General features: G+C 37.2%; 1 protein-coding gene across 2 annotated transcripts in view; it reads right to left on the reverse strand.

The window, feature by feature from the left end:
• LOC150100209 (myc box-dependent-interacting protein 1-like) overlaps window positions 1–20,982 on the reverse strand; it is a 188,989-nt gene that overhangs the window by 74,450 nt on the left and 93,557 nt on the right. For both annotated transcript variants that reach the window (XM_090402882.1, XM_090402883.1), the window contains exon 7: window positions 8,505–8,590. In XM_090402882.1, the coding sequence (XP_090259008.1) occupies window positions 8,505–8,590 (86 nt within the window). The remainder of the gene's footprint in view (window positions 1–8,504; window positions 8,591–20,982) is intronic.

Below are 20,982 nucleotides of genomic sequence, written 5' to 3' on the forward strand. Positions count from 1 at the left end.
CTAGAGGATGCTACTGGACAACGAGGAGCTTTTTTCCTATCAGTTATTCCATTTATTAACAGAATTAAAATGATGTACCATTAAGAATCTGATTGTTTTTGTCTTAAATGCTAGTTATTGTTGTCTCTTGGGGAGGGGGGGAATTCGCTAATCCGAACGAGCACGATTTTTATAGTTCAGATTAGCGAGATACTACTGTACTTATGAATATAGTATTTTCAGAGGACAGAGGAAACAGAACAGGAAACTTGGTTTTATTAATAGACAGTTCATTTGAGACTATCTGGTGTAAGATAGAAGCTAAGAGAATGAGGGATATAGTTAGTTGCTGTTGTAAGCTAGGGAGTATAAAGGAAAATGTAGATTGTATGCATTGGCAAATCAGTGTAATGAATGCAGGTTGAGTAATTAGCATGGGAAATTTCAACTATGCAGACAAACTGGAAGGAAGTATGGTCACAGAGGGAAGGAGATGAAAAATATACAGCTACTAAGAGATTATTACTGAGAGAGAGAGAGCATGTAATAGTAGAGACATGAGGTTAAAGTGCTGGATCTGGTCACAGCATCAGAGAACTTATCAGTTACCAATCTATTACTGCTGACTACACTTGGGGAAAGTAATCATGTGGTTATTTGGTTAAAGCAGGTGATTGTGACAAGCTGAGGTGTCACCTTATAGCAGTGCCATGGCATAAGAATTTGGGGACGGGAGAGTTGCTGATGGTGCATGCACTACCAGTACATTAGTGCTTGTGATATGGTCAAGGGGTGTTTGAAGAAAGCAGTTTCAGACTATATACTCATAACCAGAAGGTTAAATCAGGTAGGAGGATGAACAGCTTAATTAAGGAGTTGCAGAAAAAGTTGTGGAATGAATACAAAGAAAAGGTGATCAGCATACCAATGACCAGCACAAAACACAGGGAAGAAGAAGAGGCAACCTGTATGGTAAGGAATATCAAATCTAATTATGAGAGGGAGAGGAAACTGTATGATAAAGCCAAAAGAAATTCTAAAGAGCTCTTTGCTATGTGGCAAGTAAAAACAAGAATGAGTTGCTTTGAATGAGAAGTATTACAGACCCTCAATGAAAACACTGCAATGGAATCAGATGGCATATCAGGCTGTGTGTGTGTGTGTGTGTGTGTTATGAAGATTGTCGTCGTCATCCGGTAGCATCCTCTAGCAAGAGGGTTGCAGCAGATGAGCAGCTCTTCTCCATTTCTCTCTGTCTGTCGCTTCCATCATTCTTAAACCAGTCCATTCCACAATGTCATTAAACCACTCTCTAGTTGGTCTTCCGCGTCTTCTCTTCCCCTCAACTTTCCCTTGTAATATAATTCTTGTCAGGTGTCCCGAAGAACCTTTCAGAAGATGTCCTGCAAATCTGGTCTTTCTTTGCATAATATTCTTTAGCAGTGTTCTTTCCATCCCAACTCTTCTTAAAAGTTCTTGATTTGATATTCTTTCTGTATAGCTAATCTTTTCCATCATTCTATAACACCACATTTCCAATGCATTAATTCTTTCCATATCTCTCTTTCTGAGTGTCCATGACTCACTTCCATAACTTGCAATACTCCAAACTGTTGCTTTAACTATTCCAATTCCAACGCCTATTTCAGTGTTCTTGTTTATTAAAATTCTCTTCATTTCCATAAATGCCGATTTAGCTTTGCCTATTCTATTTCTAATGTCCAACTCTGAAGTTCCTTTCTCTGAGATCCAGCTACCTAAATATTGAAATCTTTCCACTTCTAAAATCTTTCCTCCACATCTTATTTTTACATTATCTCCTATTTTTCAACCCATTATCATTATCTTGGTCTTTTTTGTGTTAATTCTTAGTCCATACTCTTTACAAGAGTTTTCAATTCTTTGAATAATTTGTTATGAAGATATACAAGGAAATTAGCATCTCCTCTGACCAAGCTGTTTAATTTAAGTATCAGTTGTGAGCAAGTGACAACAGAATGGAAAGAGGACAAAATAGTCCCACTGCATAAAAGAGGCTCCAAGACAGAAGAAACAAATTACAGGAAAATCAGTATCTCAGAAGTGGTGGTTAAAGTATCGGAGAAGTTGGTAAAAGACAGAATTCAAGAGTGGGTAGACAAATAACATGGTACTTTATAATGGACAACATTATAAGTGTTACTAAGGATAAGTCTTGCCTTAGTAATTCGCAAAGGGATTGAATATGAAATTCATGATTTGGATTAGAGAGTAGATGATGGACAGATATCAAAGAGTGGTTTACAGAGGAAATGAGTCCAGAAGAAAGTAGGTGACCAGTGGTGTACATAGGGTCCAGTGCTGCTCTACCATTTAATTTTTACATCAATGACATAGGAAATGACTTGAGGAGAAATATTCAGCTGATTGGCAATGCAAAGCTGGGAAGTGCATAATTAATGAAGATGATATACAGATTCTGCAGGACAACTAAAACTGGAAGTATGGGCTGCCAGTTTAATGTGGCTAGGTGATGCACTTTGGGAAGAGATCACAAATTTTGAGGTCATATTGCAAAGGAGATTACATGCAAAAGAGATCACATAGTTGTTGAAGAACACAATGACAGGCAGGGAAAGGAGATTATTATTCTCCATTATAAGGCTTTAAATAAAGCCACATCTGGACTACTGCACACAGATCAGGTCACCATGATTCCGTGGGAATGAAATGGTGGAGAAGATCCAAGGGGTAGGTTACAAAGGCCATTGAAGATCTATGCAATGCTCTCTAAGAGCATATATTGAAAGGGAAAGGTCTGGAGGATTCAAAAACTAGCCTGATAGGTGAGAAAAGAAGTGACATGAAGAAATATATAAGTTGTTTTATAGAACTGACATTGAACACTTTTTTTTTCAGCACATGGCATGAAGGGAGAGAACAAGGGATAATCCCCTGGAAATTATGTGATCAGCAAGGGTGTTAGGACTAGGAAGAGATCACAAATATTAGGCTGTGTGTGTGTGTTAAGAAGATATGCAAGGAAATTAGTATCTCCTCTGACCAAGTGACAAAAGAATGGAAAGAGGACAAAATAGTCCCACTGCATAAAAGAGGCTGTCCCCTAGGTTTTTTTTTTTTGCTTGCAGGATCATGAACAGATAGAATGGGTTGCCAGAGGCAGTTATGAATGCTTCATCACTGAATGGCTTAAAGGTATGATAAGTATTGTATGAATAATGTGTTCTCCTGCAATTCTGACTGCATGAAAATATCCATATAATAATAATTTACCTTTTGTTTTACAGTAATGTGCCAAGTGTGTATGATAGTTATTTGCCATGCCATGATCTGTATGTGTATTATATGCAAAAGAGAGGTTATGAATGATTTAAGATTCTTTTTTTAAAAGCAAACAATACAGAGCCAGTAAAAGCACTGGCTACACCATTATTTTAATTGTCAGATTATCCAAAATGTATGATGGGATAATCAGACAATTAAAATGATCGTGAATGGCATTACTGAATGATGCCACAACACTCGATAACTTATATATAGGTAATAAATGGTAGAGAAAGCATTTCCTTTTTTTGTGAAGGTGCAACCGAAAAGTGATGATACACATAGAAATCACAATTTTGTTCTCTCTCCTTTCAACTGATGATATCACCTGGGTGAAAGGAGAGAGAAAAAAATTGATTTCCATTTGAGCATATAATTACCATTCTGGTATCTTGCAATAGACATTTATTCAATGGTCTGCAGTTGCATTTTCTAGCTTTCAAAATACAATATGCACTTCTGAGACCAAACAATTTTCTGCTAAGCAATCTACTTTGTTCCTGTTTTTCAACTTCACCCAGTGTTTTGTAGGCATAATTTTTTTTTTCCAAATCACATAATCTAATTATTTTCATTAAAATTTAAATTGTCTAATTAAAAACCAAATTAAAACAAATTTGTAAAAAAGTTTTTTCCAGTCAATGATAGCATGTTATAATTAATATAGAATATTTTTGTATAACCTGTAAATTTTTTCCCCCCGTAATAACTATTTTCATTAAAATGAAAATAGTCATTACAGGGGATATATTGCCAATAACTGAAAACAAAATCAAGCATTAAATTTGCAAAAATAAAATCCTTTCTACTGTACATAAGACAATTTTAATGTTTGTTCCTTTCAACTTCACCTAAAATATAACCTTGCATAAATATTTTTTCTCTAATCATATGCTCACTTATAATGTAAAAAGTAAATGACAAATTACTAATAATTAAAAATAAAATCAAGTATCAAATTTGTAAAGAAACATCCTTAAATGACAGTGTATAAATGTGCATATGAACACAAATAACTATTAGAAATTAAGCGAAATGGATACAACGAGGGCGGTCTGAAAAGTTATCGACCTAACAATGAAAAATCAAATAAAAAGAGAACTTACATATTTGAACCATAACAAACCATCAGACCCTCTATACTCACGGCCCTTCACTCTTGAAGATATTAACACTGCTCTAATGGATATGAAACCAGGCAAGGCTCCAGGTTTTGATGGAATTCATCCTGATTTCCTGTTGAAGATAGGCCAAAAAGCTCGACAGTGGTTGGCTTGCTTTTTCTCTGACATCCTCCAGACTGGTAGACTTCCAAAAGAGTTTAAGAAGACAAAAATTATCCCTATCTTAAAACCAGGAAAAACCAACAACAAACCAGAAAACTACCGACCAATTGCCCTGCTTAGCACCTGCTATAAGCTCCTAGAAAGGCTCATCCTTAATAGAATTGCCCCTAAGATATTAGAACAAGTTCCAGTGGAACAGGCTGGATTCAGACATAAACGAAGCTGCTGCGATCAGGTTCTGTCACTCACCACACACATATAGAGGCAGGCTACAACAATGCCGGAAAACAGCTGTAGCTTTTGTAGATCTTACTGCAGCTTATGTCTGGAGGCATGGCAAAGTCTGCAAGCTGCTTCATGCAGTCCCTTGCAAAACTAATTGATAACATGCTAAGCAACCGCCTGTTCCAAGTGTGTATGGATGAGAACAAAAGCAAACAAAGAACACTGGATAATGGATTACCACAAGGGTCAGTTCTGGCTCCCCTCCTTTTTAACTTATACATCGCAGATATGCCTCATACAGCCTCTAAGAAGTTTTGCTATGCTGATGACATTGCTCTAGCCACCAGACACACCAATTTTACTACAATGGAAGATACACTAACAAACGACCTTGCAGTCCTAGATGAATACTTCAGCAAATGGAGATTATGCCTGAATCCTAGCAAAACACAAGTTTCATGCTTCCACCTGAACAATAATCAGGCTAACAAAGAACTCATGGTCTACCTCAACCACAAACTGCTACACCACAACAGATTCCCGAAATATCTGGGCGTCACTCTAGATAGAACACTATCTTTTAAACCACATCTCATTAACACAGCATCCAAGCTAAAAACAAGAAACAATATACTGCAAAAACTATGTGGAACAACTTGGGGTGCCTCAGCAACATCACTTTGCTGCACTGCTCACCCGTATGGCTGAACAGTGCCCATGTGTATTTGGTTGATGCCCAGCTTAACACCACTATGTGCCTTATTTCTGGAACTGTAAAATCAACCCCAACCTACTGGCTCCCAGCGCTAAGCAACATCCCGCCTCCATACATCTGCAGATCCAACTTTCTTCTACATGAATACAGCAAAATCATGGAAATCCAAAATCTTCCAATCCATGAAGACATCCCATCCCTAGAAAAAAACAGGCTAAAGTCAAGGCACCCTCCAATCTTAACAGCAAAAAATCTTGCAGAGACAAGCTTCAACATGAAGGAGAAGTGGAAAGAGTCCTGGTGTAACACTTCAACAGGGATCTTCCATGAATTAGTGGACCCAACACAGATAACTTCGGGTTTTGACCTACCTCGGAAAACTCGGTCTGCCCTTAACCGAATCCGCACCAACCATGGCAGATGTGCAGACCACCTTTACAAATGGGGCATGATTGCCTCACCCAGGTGCAACTGTGGATCACCCCACCAGACAATTAATCATATCATAGCAGAATGTGTCCTATGTGCATACAGTGGAAACCTGTCAGACTTCATCCATGCTGCACCAAGTGCAGTCGACTGGATAATCAACCTAGACATTCAGTTGTAGCCTATTCTTGATTCTGGAGTGTGTCTTTTATGACTGTATTATGTCTTCTTATTGTACATATGTCTATTACTATGTCCATATATATTAAGGATTAATGTAACTTTTCATGCATGAGCCATACGCTAAATAAATAAATGAAAAAACAAATTTATAATTTCAAAATTATTTTTATTCTTCAACATAATCTCCCCCTAAGACTAATACATTTATTCCAGCAATGCTCCAGGAGCATTATCCCATCCTTGTACAGGTTCTCAGTAAGATCTGCAACGGTAGAAGTCAGAGGGAGCCAAATCTGGGGAATAGGGTGGATGTCCCAACAATTCATAGTACAGATCCCTTAACTTTCCCATTGCCAAAACATCTTTGTGGGCAGGTGCATTGTCCTGATGAAAGATGATTTTTTCTTCTTCTGCAAACCAGGTCTTTTCTCATGTCTAGTCTGGTTAAAAGATCAGAGTAATATTCCCCAGTTATTGTTCTCTTTTCAAGATAATTAATAAACAAAATACCTTTAGCATCCCAAAACACCGATGCCATGACCTTTCCTGCTGATGGAACCGACTTTGTCTTCTTTGGCGCTGAACAACCAGCTTCTGTTCACTGTTTTGACTGCTGTTTGGATTCTGATGTGTAATGGTGAATCCATATCTCATCCAAAGTAATAAATCGATGCACAAAATTAGTTTTATTCTTGTTAAAACACTCCAAGCACTGTTCAGAGATTTTCATGTGAATGCGTTTTTGATCTGCTGTCAGCAAGTGTGCACCCATCTTGCGCAAAGCTTTTTCATTTGCAATTCTTCATACACGCTCTTTTGAAATGCCTATAGTCTCAGCAATTTCACACACTTTGACTCGCCAGTTATCCAGTACCATATCATGCACTTGATCAATGATTTCTGGTGTTGTTACACTTTTTGAACGTTCTTCATGTGGATCATATTCAAGGCTGGTATGACCACGTTTAAACTCGGCAGCTCATTTCTTAATTGTCGAAAACGAAGGACAAGAGTGCCCATAAACTTTTATGAACTTCGAATGAATTTCTTTTGGCATTAAACCTACTTTTACAAAGAATTTTATAGCCGCACGATACTCAATTTTATCCATTTCAAGGGATACAGACAACACTTTTGCTTCAGACAGCTGTATAAAACAAACTACTTGATAGAATGACTTGCAATTTCTGGATGCTTATGACAGATGTACCAACTTAGAAAAAAAAATCTTGCCGATAGTGTTTCAATCTATGGTTGAGGCCAAGAACTTTTTAGACCACCCTCGTATATAATCAATGTAAATCTTTTATAAATGGGTCATTCCAGACAAACTTTATTGGATGGAATGTGGTAGCCGAAATGGTACACAACTGACTTTTGAGGATTATATTTTTGTATAGATTTCTTTGAGGAAAGTTCACCAAAATCTGATAAGCAATACAGGTATAACATGCCCATAATATGTGCTCTTATCCAATGGGATGACAGTCGTATAAATGCACATTAACACAAAACTACTGAAAGAGTTCAGTGATCAGGTATATCATGCTTTCATTGATAAAAGTTTTTGAACACACTTCACTGAAATCTGCTGCATTCCTAAACTTTCTGTTGAAATGGAGCAACAAATAAAGGATATATTCATGATCAAATTTCCTAACTGTTAATCTTTAATCACTGTGGATCAATATTCCAAGAGTACTGATTTCATTTTAAGGGCTTTTTTAGATGGATTTCTGCACTTAAAAAGCAAAATCTGATGCTGAATCAGTTCTTTTGTGTGCATTTTAAATATGGTATGTACTACTCACAAAAAGAATCAATGTACACACGCGTGTAAACACCTTAGGTAGTTCACAAATTGAGGCATATTGTTAATATTATTTCTTTCTAAAACTATTACTTTTCCTTAACTATTTAGATATATGGTAATGCACACACAAAAAAAAAAAAAAAAAAAAAAAAAAAAAAAAACATTATTGAACTTCAACACCTGTTTACTTCATAACATATATAGGTATAGTTATTCCATATCATGTATTAAATGGTTTACAGATAGATTGATTTATACACAATATATTAATATTAAACAGAATTACAGAAATTTATATATCCTTGAAATGAACATGCAGTAATTTGTAACAAAAATTACATGTTAATTATTACTAACAGATTAATCTCCCAATTCTCCAACCACATTGGGAGAGCAATTTGAAAACAGGATAATTAAAGTTAGATAAGTGAAGGTACAATTACATGGTGCTGCTGCTGTACCTGAAGTTAGTTGACATTAATCAATTCAAAGGTTGGTTAATTGAGAGATTTCTGTAATTAAAAATATCACAAATTTAAAATTAGTATACCTATCATAAAGGGCTGGTAATTCTTCATGAAGTTCTTTATTTATCATTTCATAGAAATTCTTGGCTTCTTCTAACTGTTCTTTACCCTGAAGAATTAATTTTTTTTTTCATGAAATTTTATGTTCAGTTATCATTAAATATTAAGACCACAGCAGAAAGCTGTAAACACAGGAATCTATTTTAAGAATTAAAGTAAACGAGTTTGCTAAGCTTATAATAATAATAATTTTAACATTTTTAAAACAACCTTCAGAAAATACTAACACTTTGATAATTTGGGCAATACTGTGCAATGATTCAAATGATAACTAACCTATGCTAACAGGTCAGCCAATGCCAGTATTACCAAATATACTGACATTGGCTGACTTTTTTTGGGTGAGTGGATAGTGTTCTTGCTATTCTTCAGCAATGCAGTTGCTGCCTTGGTTTGTACTACTTAAAAAGACAAAGACTCTGTCAAGGAGCCTATATATATATATACACACGAGTATGGTCTGAAAAGTTCTCGACCTCGACCACAGTTGGCAACAATATTGGCAAGCTTTTTTTTCTAAGTTGGTACATCTGTCATAAGCATCCATTGCAAGTCATTCTATCAAGCATTCTTGTGTAGAGGCTTAAGTGCTGTGAGGACATTATGTTGGAGGTTTAATGGATTTTTTACAACACTCAAAAAGAATTAAATTAGAATTTAATACTCCTATATTTCGTCCTAGTCACTAGGACATCTACGGGGATTACAAAAACAATTAATGTAACATGCACACAAAAACTTACAATACTAAGCCGAACCACGTGGGTGACACTAAAGTCCTATCTAGGTGGAGCGCCCTCTAAGGGCGGTAGTAGGTGGCCTGGAATGTAAGGTGGGACCTCTGGTGATGAGTGTTTCCCAAATCTTCGGAAGCTTAATGCAACCGTATTTGTTAAGATTTGGTTGGTTTCTGAGAGCTGCTGCTGCTTCTAAGAAAAGTCTCTCTTTCTTGAATTTGCTGTGGTGGAGCATGGTGGTTTCTTCCATGATACTCTGTGGGTGGTGTCCAAAACATGGTCAGCCAAGCCTGAATGGCCATAGTTGTGTTTAACGATGTACGACTTGTGTTCCTCCAGGCGGATGGATGCTGATCTGCCTGTCTGTCCAAAGTACGCAAGCTTACAGGAACAGGGTACTTTGTAAACTCCAGGCAGAGAGAGAGGGGGGAGCTGATCTTTCGTAGAACGGATAAGGGTAGCAAGTTTGCAGTAGGGCTTATATGCTGTGTGTAGGTTATACTTTTTTAGTATCTTGGCTATTTTTTCCGAAGTGCCTCGGATGCAGGGTATGGTGATGGCATTTTTAAATTCTTGTTGATGAGAGAGACAGGGGAATGGGGGAGGAATTGATTATTTTTTTGATACTGTGTTCACTGTAGCCATTGGAGAGGAAAGTTCTGTGTATGTGGTTAAGCTCAGTAGTGAGGGTGGTTCCGCTGGAACAAAGATTGTGGGCTCTCTTGGTAAGGGTTTTAATGATGCCATATTGTTGTGAGGGGTGGTGTTGGAAGAGTTTGTGAATGTATCTGCCTGTGTGTGTGGGTTTTCTGTATACAGTGAAGGCAAGTGTATCATTGGGCAGGCGTGTGACTAAGGTGTCTAGGAAGGGTAAACAATTGTTCTTTTCCTTTTCCATAGTAAACTGGATTCTTGGATGTAGGCTATTGAGATGACCGAGAAAAAAATAGAAGGAACCGCCATGGGTTCCCCCCTCTCACCCCCCCTTGCCAATTTCTATATGGAAGATTTCGAAAAACGAGCCATAGACTCAGCCCCCACTCAAACCTTCTATCTGGCTAAGATATGTAGATGATGTGTTCTCCATTTGGCCTCATGGCCCAGACACGTTAGACTCCTTCCTCGGTCATCTCAATAGCCTACATCCAAGAATCCAGTTTACTATGGAAAAGGAAAAGAACAATTGTTTACCCTTCCTAGACACCTTAGTCACGCGCCTGCCCAATGATACACTTGCCTTCACTGTATACAGAAAACCCACACACACACAGGCAGATACATTCACAACACCCCTCGCAACAATATGGCATCATTAAAACCCTTACCAAGAGAGTCCACAATCTTTGTTCCAGTGGAACCGCCCTCACTACTGAGCTTAACCACATACACAGAACTTTCCTCTCCAATGGCTACAGTGAACACAGTATCAAAAAAATAATCAATTCCTCCCCCATTCCCCGTCCCTCTTGTCAACAAGAATTTAAAAATGCCATCACCATACCCTACATCCGAGGCACTTCGGAAAAAAAAAAAAAAAAAAAAAAAAAAAAGCCAAGATAGTATAACCTACACACAGCATATAAGCCCTACCGCAAACTTGCTACCCTTATCCGTTCTACGAAAGATCAGCTCCCCCCCCCCCCCTCTCTCTGCCTGGAGTTTACAAAGTACCCTGTTCCTGTAAGCTTGCGTACTTTGGACAGACAGGCAGATCAACATCCATCCGCCCGGAGGAACACAAGTCGTACATCGTTAAACACAACTATGGCCATTCAGGCTTGGCTGACCATGTTTTGGACACCACCCACAGAGTATCATGGAAGAAAACCACCATGCTCCACCACAGCAAATTCAAGAAAGAGAGACTTTTCTTAGAAGCAGCAGCAGCAGCTCTCAGAAACCAACCAAATCTTAACAAATACGGTTGCATTAAGCTTCCAAAGATTTGGGAAACACTCATCACCAGAGGTCCCACCTTACATTCCAGGCCACCTACTACCGCCCTTAGAGGGCGCTCCACCTAGATAGGACTTTAGTGTCACCCACGTGGTTGGGCTTAGTATTGTAAGTTTTTGTGTGCATGTTACATTAATTGTTTTTGTAATCCCTGTAGATGTCCTAGTGACTAGGACGAAATATAGGATTATTAAATTCTAATTTAATTCTTTTTGAGTGTTGTAAAAAATCCATTAAACCTCCAACATAAAATTCTATGAAGCAGTTTGTTTTATTCAGCTGTCTGAAGCAAAAGTATTGTCTGTATCCCTCAAAATGGATAAAATTGAGTATCATGCGGTTATAAAATTCTTTGTAAAAGAAGGTTTAATGGCAAAAGAAATTCATTTGAAGTTCATAAAAGTTTATGGGCACTTTTCTCCTTCGTTTTCGACAATTAAGAAATGGGCTACCAAGTTTAAACATCGTCGTACTAGCCTTGAAGATGATCCATGTGAAGGACGTCCAAAAAGTGTAACAACACCAGAAATCATTGATCAAGTGCACGATATGGTATTGGATGACCGGCAAGTCAAAATGCATGAAATTACTGAGATTATAGGCATTTCAAAGAAAAATGTAGGATATATTTTGCATGAAGAATTGCAAATGAAATAGCTTTGCGAAGATGGATGCCACACTTGATCACAGCAGATCAAAAATGCACTCGCATGAAAATCTCTGAACAGTGCTTGGAGCATTTTTATAAAAACTGATTTTGTGCATAGATTTATTACTATGGATGATACTTGGATTCACCATTACACACCAGAATCCAAACAGCAGTCAAAACAGCGGACAGAAGCAAGTTGTTCAGCACCAAAGAAGACAAAGTCTGTTCCATCAGCAGGAAAGGTCATCGCATCGGTGTTTTGGGATGCTAAAGGTATTTTGTTTATTAATTATCCTGAAAAGGATAAACAATAACCGGTGAATATTATTCTGATCTTTTAACCAGACTAGATGAAAATATTCGTGAGAAAAGATCTGGTTTGCAGAAGGAAAAAAATCATCTTTCATCAGGATAATGCACCTGCCCACAAAGGTGTTTAGGCAATGGGAAAATTAAGAGATCTGCACTACGAATTGACGGAACATCCACATTATTTCCCAGATTTAGCTCCCTCTGACTTTTATCTCTTCCCAAAACTAAAACTGTTTATCGCTAATCAGCATTTTTCTTTGAATCAAGAGGTGATTGCAGCTGTAGAGGAGTATTTTGCGGATCTTACTAAGAACCACTACAGGAACAGGATAATGGTGCTGGAGCATCGCTGGAATAAATGTATTAGTCTTAAGGAAGATTACGTTGAAAAATAAATTAAAAATTATCGCAGTGAGTTTTTTTTTTTTATCCTCAGCCTCGATTAAGTCATACCATCGAGGCGATGAGGTTGCATAGTTGATTTTTTCTTCTGAGACCTGTGGAGTATCCATAACTCTTCCTCTAATGTTTGTCTGATCTGTATCCCATAGTGTTATGTCCATTTAAATCATCCATAAAAGTAAAGGGGATGGTAACTGTGATATGACATCATCTAGGTCATCTTGAGAAATATCTGCTGCAGAAGGGAGGTAGATGAAGCATACTGTTATTATATTTCCCTTTCCAACCGAGACTCTTATAGCAAAGGCTTCTATGTTAGTATTATATGGAGTTGTTGGAAGTGGGTGTGGTTGCCTAAAGGATGGTAACTTCTCCAATGGGCAGGTCCATTCCCTATGAATGGCAATATTATGGAGAATCGAATCATACTCAACTTTAGGTATGTTTCCTGCAAGCAGAATTATGTTGGTTCACACTTCTGCCTTGATATCATCCATGTTTTGCTGGAATCCACAACAATTCCGCTGCAAGAAGAATGTTATTATTATTATGTAACACATCCAGTGAATCCGAAGACTCATCGAAGGAGAGCACCTACTCTGCAACTCTCTGTTTCCACCACTCTCAACTACCATCATCACCAACGTCATCTACTGCCAACCATCACCACTAGTATCTTCACAAACAATCACAAACGTCCATGCCCATGGCAGGATTCTAACCCGCAGCCTTTTGGCTGGAGAGCCGACATGCTAAACACTCGGCCAACCATGCCACAATTTCCATTTGGTGGTATCATCTGGCTTCTTCTGATAAGCAATTCTGTTTTCAATAGTTTTTATTATTGTTATTTTTTTTTTGGAGGGGGGGGAACAACTGTGGGCAGCCAGTATCCATAACTACTATTACTTCTGCAAAATAAATATCCAAAACACCAAATTGCACACCCTCTAGAGCACTCGGCATAATAATTGTTTTATCTTCCTGAGGAGAAGCAGCAGAGGTATCCATGCTATCTGTTCATGAGCCATCTAATAAAGGGATCTAGAGGCATATGGAATATTTTTGATCCTCTGTGGTGCACATGCCATTTTTTTTTTTTGTTTTTTAATAAGAGGATTTTCATATAGTGAGATGGAGTGAGTACATAACAATTTCGATCTTTCATTTGCTCAAAAGAGATAGAAAGCAAGTCATATCTTTCAGGGATGTCGTAGTTGTGAGAAGGTGGGATTGTCATCCTTGTCAATGTTCCAATTGACACTTTCTTTACAGTTGTCTTCTTAGCATAAGATGGTTTAACATATGTCATTGCTACTGTTGTGGTATATCTGGGGAGTGAGAAGCAGGCTTTCTGCATGCAGAGTTGTGAATGATTGGAATGCCTTCCCTGAGAGGGTGGTGTCTGCAGATAATTTGAGTGTATTTAAGGCACAGTATGATGAGCTGTGTGTGACAAAAGAACCACCTAGATGAATCTTTGACTCAATGTGGTCTTCGGATGATAAAAATAATAACTAGGTTATCCTCACTCCACTGAAGGACAGTTTGAAGATCTACCTTTAAGGAAATGATATAAAAGATCTTTAAACTTGAGATGTTTGCACTACAAAGTGAGAGATCGTTTGTGTGTATTATTACTTTTTCATGAACTTCCAGGGAATCCAAAGGCTCATTGCAGGAGGCCACTCTATTCCATACAATCCACTAATCATATAACCTTCACTGGAGGTTAAGTTCTCTATATACCTGAATCACAGGTGTACAGGAGAAAAGAGGAAGCATAAGTGATACAAACCATATGGCTTCTGTATTAGTGGAAAAACCTAAAAGATGAAACCATCAACCATGGCCTTTGGTCTGACCTCTGTAGCTGTCTATCCAGAAAAGTAGATCAAAAGATGGCAATTTGCTAAGTAGCTTAATGTTAAACCTGATCATACGATGCAAAATTAACAAGAATATAAATTTCTCCAGAGATTTCTATGGAACACATCCAGACACAAATAATGTATGAGAATATCTGCCATGGATCTAGAAGAGTGGAATCTATAGAGGTGGTCATTGAGTAACTGGTAGGCCTTTAGATGATGAAGAAAATACCAACAAGCGTACTGTTCTAGTATCATTAGTTATCCCATTATTTTAGAGAGGACTGAGATGAGGGCATTGGGTCGAAATTTTGATAGCAGATTTACCCAGAATGGGGCTGAATATGGGATTGATTCCATGCTATGGATAGATGCCAAATAATTTTCAAAGGGCATAAAGGTAATACATAATGGATGTTAGTTTCAGGGCATAAATTTTGTATATTCAAGTACAGAACAGAAACATAAGACATTTTGGTATTTATGTTAAGATTATTTTGATGTCTTTCTGGAAGCCATCAAAATAATCTTAACATCAAAGACCAAAGAACAGTACAGTGCACTGTTTCTCATATAGTGAGAAGTAATTGAAATGCTTTGTCATCATCTGAGTAGGTGTTGGATGGAGAAAAAATGATGCTTTGTCTTTAGGTGTATTATGGTAATGCCATATGTATAAGGATCTAAAATTAAGAGGACATACTGCCAAAATTGGGAGGACAACACAACAAATTCTGGGAATGATGCAGAGGACACCGACTTACAGAAGTAAGGAGATTCTTGTTCCCTTGTATAAGGCTCTGATTAAATCACACATGGACTACTGTGTACAGATTTGGTCGTCTGGTTTTCAAAAGGATGAAGAGATGTTGGAAAGGGTCCAGAGGTAACTGACTAAGATAGTTTCTGATCTCTGGAATGTTGAATATGCAATTTACAGAGTCCAATGGATAGGAGGAAAAGATATGATAGAGACGTACAAGTTGATAAGGGGTTGTTATAGGATCAATGTTGAAGACATTTTTCATAAAATGGCAGGAGATCAGCAGAGAACAAGAGGTCATCCCTGGAAGCTGTATAAGGAGGATGTGAACAAGGGGGTGGGAAGCAGGTTTTTTGCATGCAGAGTTGTGAATGATTGGAATGTCTTGCCTGAGAGTGGTGTCGGCAGAGAATTTGAATGTGTTTAAAGCAAGGTATGATGAGCTATGTGTATGATAAAGGGATCTCCTAGATGAGTCTTTGAACCCATGGGGTCTTGGGATGATGATGATAATAATATTGCCTCTTTGTTTTTTGCTATGTGATGCTTTGTTCTGTTTCTTTTGTATCTCCTTTTTATCCTTCTACCTTTAGCATGCTCAGGATAATGCTGGGTGGTCACCCCCTCACAGAGAATTTTGGTGTTTTGCTCTTACAGACTTTATTCTCATGTTCTGAACTGCTACACCAGACACAGATGGCTGAGCCATGATAAGCAGTTTGAGAATGACCATATTTCTGGCATTTAAAGCACAGTAAGGGGATTTGAGATAGAGCCTTACTGGACAGTTAAGATATCCTGATTTGACAGAGTTGCGGTTTTGGTTTGTTAAAGATAAGGATGATGTTTCTGGTGGAAACAAGATACCTATCTCTACATATCTGGATCTTCTTATGGCTTCTTGATCCTTGAATTAGGAACATCAAGGAGGTCCCACTTAGATATTACACCTGTATGAAAGTTTTGTGCAGGGTGACTGATTGGAATTCCCCCAATAGATGTTACATAGTGCAATTTTTTTGTATGAGCTACTGTAGCTGTTTCGATAAGGATATTGAAATCCTGAACACAGGTTATAAAGAACCTGTGTTCAGGATATCTCCCGAACACAGGTTCTTTATAACTTTTGGAGATCCAGCCAAACACTTCTGGATGAAAAAGGGTAACATTTTTCCAACAGACATTCAGCTGCTGAATGTAATATTAAGAACAGTGGTGTACTGATTGCAGCTTCTGATGTTTTTTGTTTCCTACTTTGGTTCTCTGTTGATAATATGGTTTCTGAACTTGGTTAGGGCTTATAGAGGGCCCCTGATAAACAAGAGAAGGAAGAAATATTCATTCTCAGGAGGAATTTAGTTCAGTGCCAGAGCTCCCCACCAACAACAGAGCCACACATGGACCCTATTGACCAGCAAGCAATGACTATGCAAGCACCACTTAGACCCTGTCCATGGACCATAGGGAAGAGCCTCACCGTGACACACTTGACCCTTGCAGGCAAGCCCACTAGCTAATTGATCCTAGCAGAGCAATACAGGACCTCCCATCTTGCCAAAGCAGAGACCAAAGTAGTGCAAGACTACTAGGATCCCTCCTGGATGTCTGTGGATTACAACGCGCAGCAAACATGGTGGCAAAGCATCAGATTCCAGTGATGATAGTTTGGAAGATAGGATCGTAAAAAGACCCAGGAGAAGTAGAGCGAAGAATAAGGAAGAAAAACAAAGAAAAAGAGGAAGAATGGTAATTAAAATTATAACAGCATTAACTCACGTAAAATATTATTTATTAGAATTTTCACTTGAGTATCACAGGCATCTTCAGTACATGTAAAAAGCTAATTAAACAATAACTGACAATTCCAAAAGGTGTCACCTAAGTAGCTAATGTAAGATAACTAAAAAAAAAGATCATTAAATTTCCTAACTTATTTAAAAATAAATAAATATACAATTAAAAAAAGTTAGGAAAGATTAGATGATTTTGGGCCATCCACTAACAGACAGTGAATGTTTTGTTTTATCAAAAGGACATAATTTTGCTGTTGCTCCGAATAAGGTATCCCCTGATGGATTTTTTTTCATAGAATAGACAAAGGTATTCGATCCTTATCCCAAAAAACAGCCAACAGGACGTGTTTTGAATGTGCAAAAATTCTTTTTCATGCCAAGCCTCTTCGTCTCCTGAAATAATAATAATTTAATTATTACAAAAGCTGACAAAGGGGAAGGCTGTAGTTATTCAAGATAGAAGGAGAATATCAGAGAAAAATGTCTCATTACTCCGCAATTATTCAACGTGCAGGCCCCTCATATTGGATCCTACCGGGAGTCAATTAAAAAGACTTAATTCTCTTATAGATAATGCATCTACATGGGATGAAGGATCAAACGAAAAAAATTTAAAACTTCTTCAGTTGTCCACTTACATTGTATGGTCTTCCAAAAGTTTATAAACCAGGTATTCTGTTAAGACCAGTTGTAGATTGTATAGGTTGTCCCACGTATAAAATTTCAAATTTTTATACTTTGGATTTCAAAAATAAAATTTCGGATCTTCATTTGGACGTTTGGATATTATGATTAGTTTAGATGTTTCATTATTTATTAATGTTCCTTTATCTGACAGCACTGAATTACTGCAAGAATTTCCTTCAGACATTGATAAAATATTTGATTTTGTAATACATTCTGGTTATTTTTCCTTTAAAACAAGCTATATCAACAAATCAAAAGGAACAGCAATGGGCAATCCTATTTTTCCTGCTATTGCCAACTTCTTTATGGAGCACTTTGAACAACGTATTTTTGACATTTCTCCTAGACCTACTAATTGGTTCAGATATGTAGATGACATGTTTGCTATCTGGAATGTCTCTTCTGATAAATTACAACAATTTCTCACTAAATTAAATGCACTTCATCTAAGGATCCAGTTCACCCTAGAAGTAGAAGTAAATAAGCAGTTAGTCTTTTTAGATCTTTTAATTCTTCGCCAACCAGATGATAACCTACATTTTCTCAGTCTATAGAAAGAAGACTCATACAGGCCATTATATCCATGCTGAATCTCATCACCATCTCAGTCAAAAGGCGGGAGCTATTAAAACACTGATTCATCAGGCCCACTCCTTTTGTTCTTCAGATGAACTATTACAGAAAGAATTGCAATATATTATTTCCTCTTTTTTATCTAATGGATATAAGAATTTCCTTCATCCAAAGAGCTTTGAGTAGTTTTGATATATCTTCCTCTTCAAATACAGAAGAAATAACACGTATTCCTATTCCTTATGTGCAGGGCATTAGTGAACACATAGCAAAAGTTTTAAAACCACTAAATATTTTTGTTACCTTTCAACCAATCAGAAAAATCTCCACCTTTCTCACTTCTCCAAAGGACATGCTTCCACATCTCAGTTATCCAGGTGTCTATCAGATTTCTTGCTCTTGTGGGTCATCTTATTTCAGACAAACGGCAAGATCTGCTTTTATTCGGCTAGAAGAACACAAGTTTTATATTCAATACCTTGAACCTGAACAGTCTGGACTTGCAGAGCATGCAAGGACAATGACTTTTGTGAAGGACAAGATTCCTTCACAAAAGTCGGTTCCTCATGGAACGGCTTTACAAAGAAACATGTGAAACTTTACTTCACCCTCCTAACTTAAACAGATCCAGTGGTCTGCATCTATCCCCTTTGTGGGAGATAATACTTTTTAAATTGTATATTTATATATATATAATGTATTTATTTATTTATTTTTTAAATAAATTAGGAAATTTAATGCCCTTTTTTTAGTCATCTTACATTAGCTACTTAGGTGGCACCTTTTGGAATTGTCAGTTATTGTTTAATTAGCTTTTCACATGTATTGAAGATGCCTGTGATACTCGGACAAAAATTCTATTAAAATAACATTTTACGTGAGTTAATTCCGTTATTATAATTTTAATTAATATGTCTACTCACGGTATTTCCTTACTGAAACATATATCGAGACTTTAAGGAAGAATGGTAAGGGCCAATACCATCGCTGGAAGGCCCCACCCTCCACTATGAACAGGTGCCTCACACGGAAAAGACATTAGTAACCTGCACACCATTTGAGTGTGAGAGTATGATGAGGAGGATTCAAGATAGCATAAAAGTTGAGTATTGATGGTTCTCACTACTACTTTAGAAAAACTGGATGGCAATAAGATAGTAACAATTCACTGCCTTTCTTAGGAATTGGTTGAATGGAGTAGTTTCCATGATGCAGAAGTGATACTACTGAAATTGGAGAAAAAGTACAACTGCTATTTGGACATGATGCAAAATTTACTTCTTTCAGTCCTTTCAAAATCAGTTTTGGATGTGCCGATGATCTGCTTGCAGCTATTTTGAGATTAAGTAGAAACAGAAAAGACAGATGGAGATTTTGATTAAAGCCATTTCCAATATGCTTGGTTCTCTTGTTTAGCCTCAGCACACAACTTGGAGAAAAGACAAGAATTTAAAGTGGAATGGAAAATAAATGTCTTCATACCAATAAGAGTTGATTCAGGGATGTGTTCAATGATATATTTGGATCAGAAGATTGAAAACAATAATCAACTAAGAAATGAGTGAAATCTGAAGTTCATTCCATTTGGCATGTGTATAATGCCATATAATACAGATGAGTGATTGAGTGAGAGCTATTCCATTAAAAAGAAATCCACATTATACTGTGGGTCTAATGTGAAAGCAAGGCATGTTGCTAGCAAGAAAGAGATCTAGAATGGTCAGGGTTATTCTAGTACACGTGAACAATTTGTATAAGATCAATGTTAACAGCAAATATTTCCTGCTTGACCTGCACAGTTGGAAAAGTCATCTGGGTTGTGAACATTAATATTCAAGGAAGATAACCTCACTATTAGTAGAGTTAGACTGGAGAAAATTGACCTTTAAAGAAAGGAAATCAAATAAATTTTAGAATGGTCAGTGACATTAAGAGAGAGACCAAACAAATCTGATAGAATGTGAAAATGAGACTTTTAACCAAAGATCAAAAAGGGGAGATTCTAAGTTGCAAACTCTCTGACACATGTATCAGAGTAAACATATGTTTAAGAGAGTTTCCATTTTTTTCCATTTACATTTCACAAAGAGAGAAATGGAAAAACTAGGATGAGTTGCTTGAAAAAATTTGGTTTCTGTTAGGAAATATGTGTGTGTTGTTATACAGACTAGGAGTGGAGATGAACATTGTTGCCTCTGGAATTACAACCATGTAGATTTTAAAGTGAATCTGGAAGGTTTATCTTTTTCCTCATGTACTCTATTTTCCTTTGATTTTACATGTCAGGGACACAGAATATACAGTAAGGAGAATTTTACCTAACTTCTCTGCAAATTGTAGGCTCAGCAATCCCTGCACTCCCCACAGACTCTAGCTACACGTGACAACAGTGGCAGCAAGATTATTCACCCACTAACTTGAAAATTTCCTAAATGAGCCAAATGTAATACCACTGCTTTGCTTGTGAAAAAACTAAGCTGGCCAAAAACTATGTTTGGATTCCAAAGTTCTGGTTACTTTATGCTCCTTTTCTTCCATAGCATGCAATAAGAATATTTTCATAATTATGCCAGACATCATGAAAAGACTCAAGCTTCTTTCTTTTTGAGGATAGAGCTCAAGACAGTTATTCTGCAGATCAGCCATTATGTTTGGTTCAGTACCTAATGGCTGGTATAACTGTTTTAAAGCTGAA

This window comes from Typopeltis vanoorti, chromosome 13 (assembly GCF_054136105.1).
Source record: "Typopeltis vanoorti isolate ZY-2024b chromosome 13, IOZ_Tvanoo_1.0, whole genome shotgun sequence".
Classification (NCBI taxonomy): Eukaryota; Metazoa; Arthropoda; class Arachnida; order Uropygi; family Thelyphonidae; genus Typopeltis; species Typopeltis vanoorti.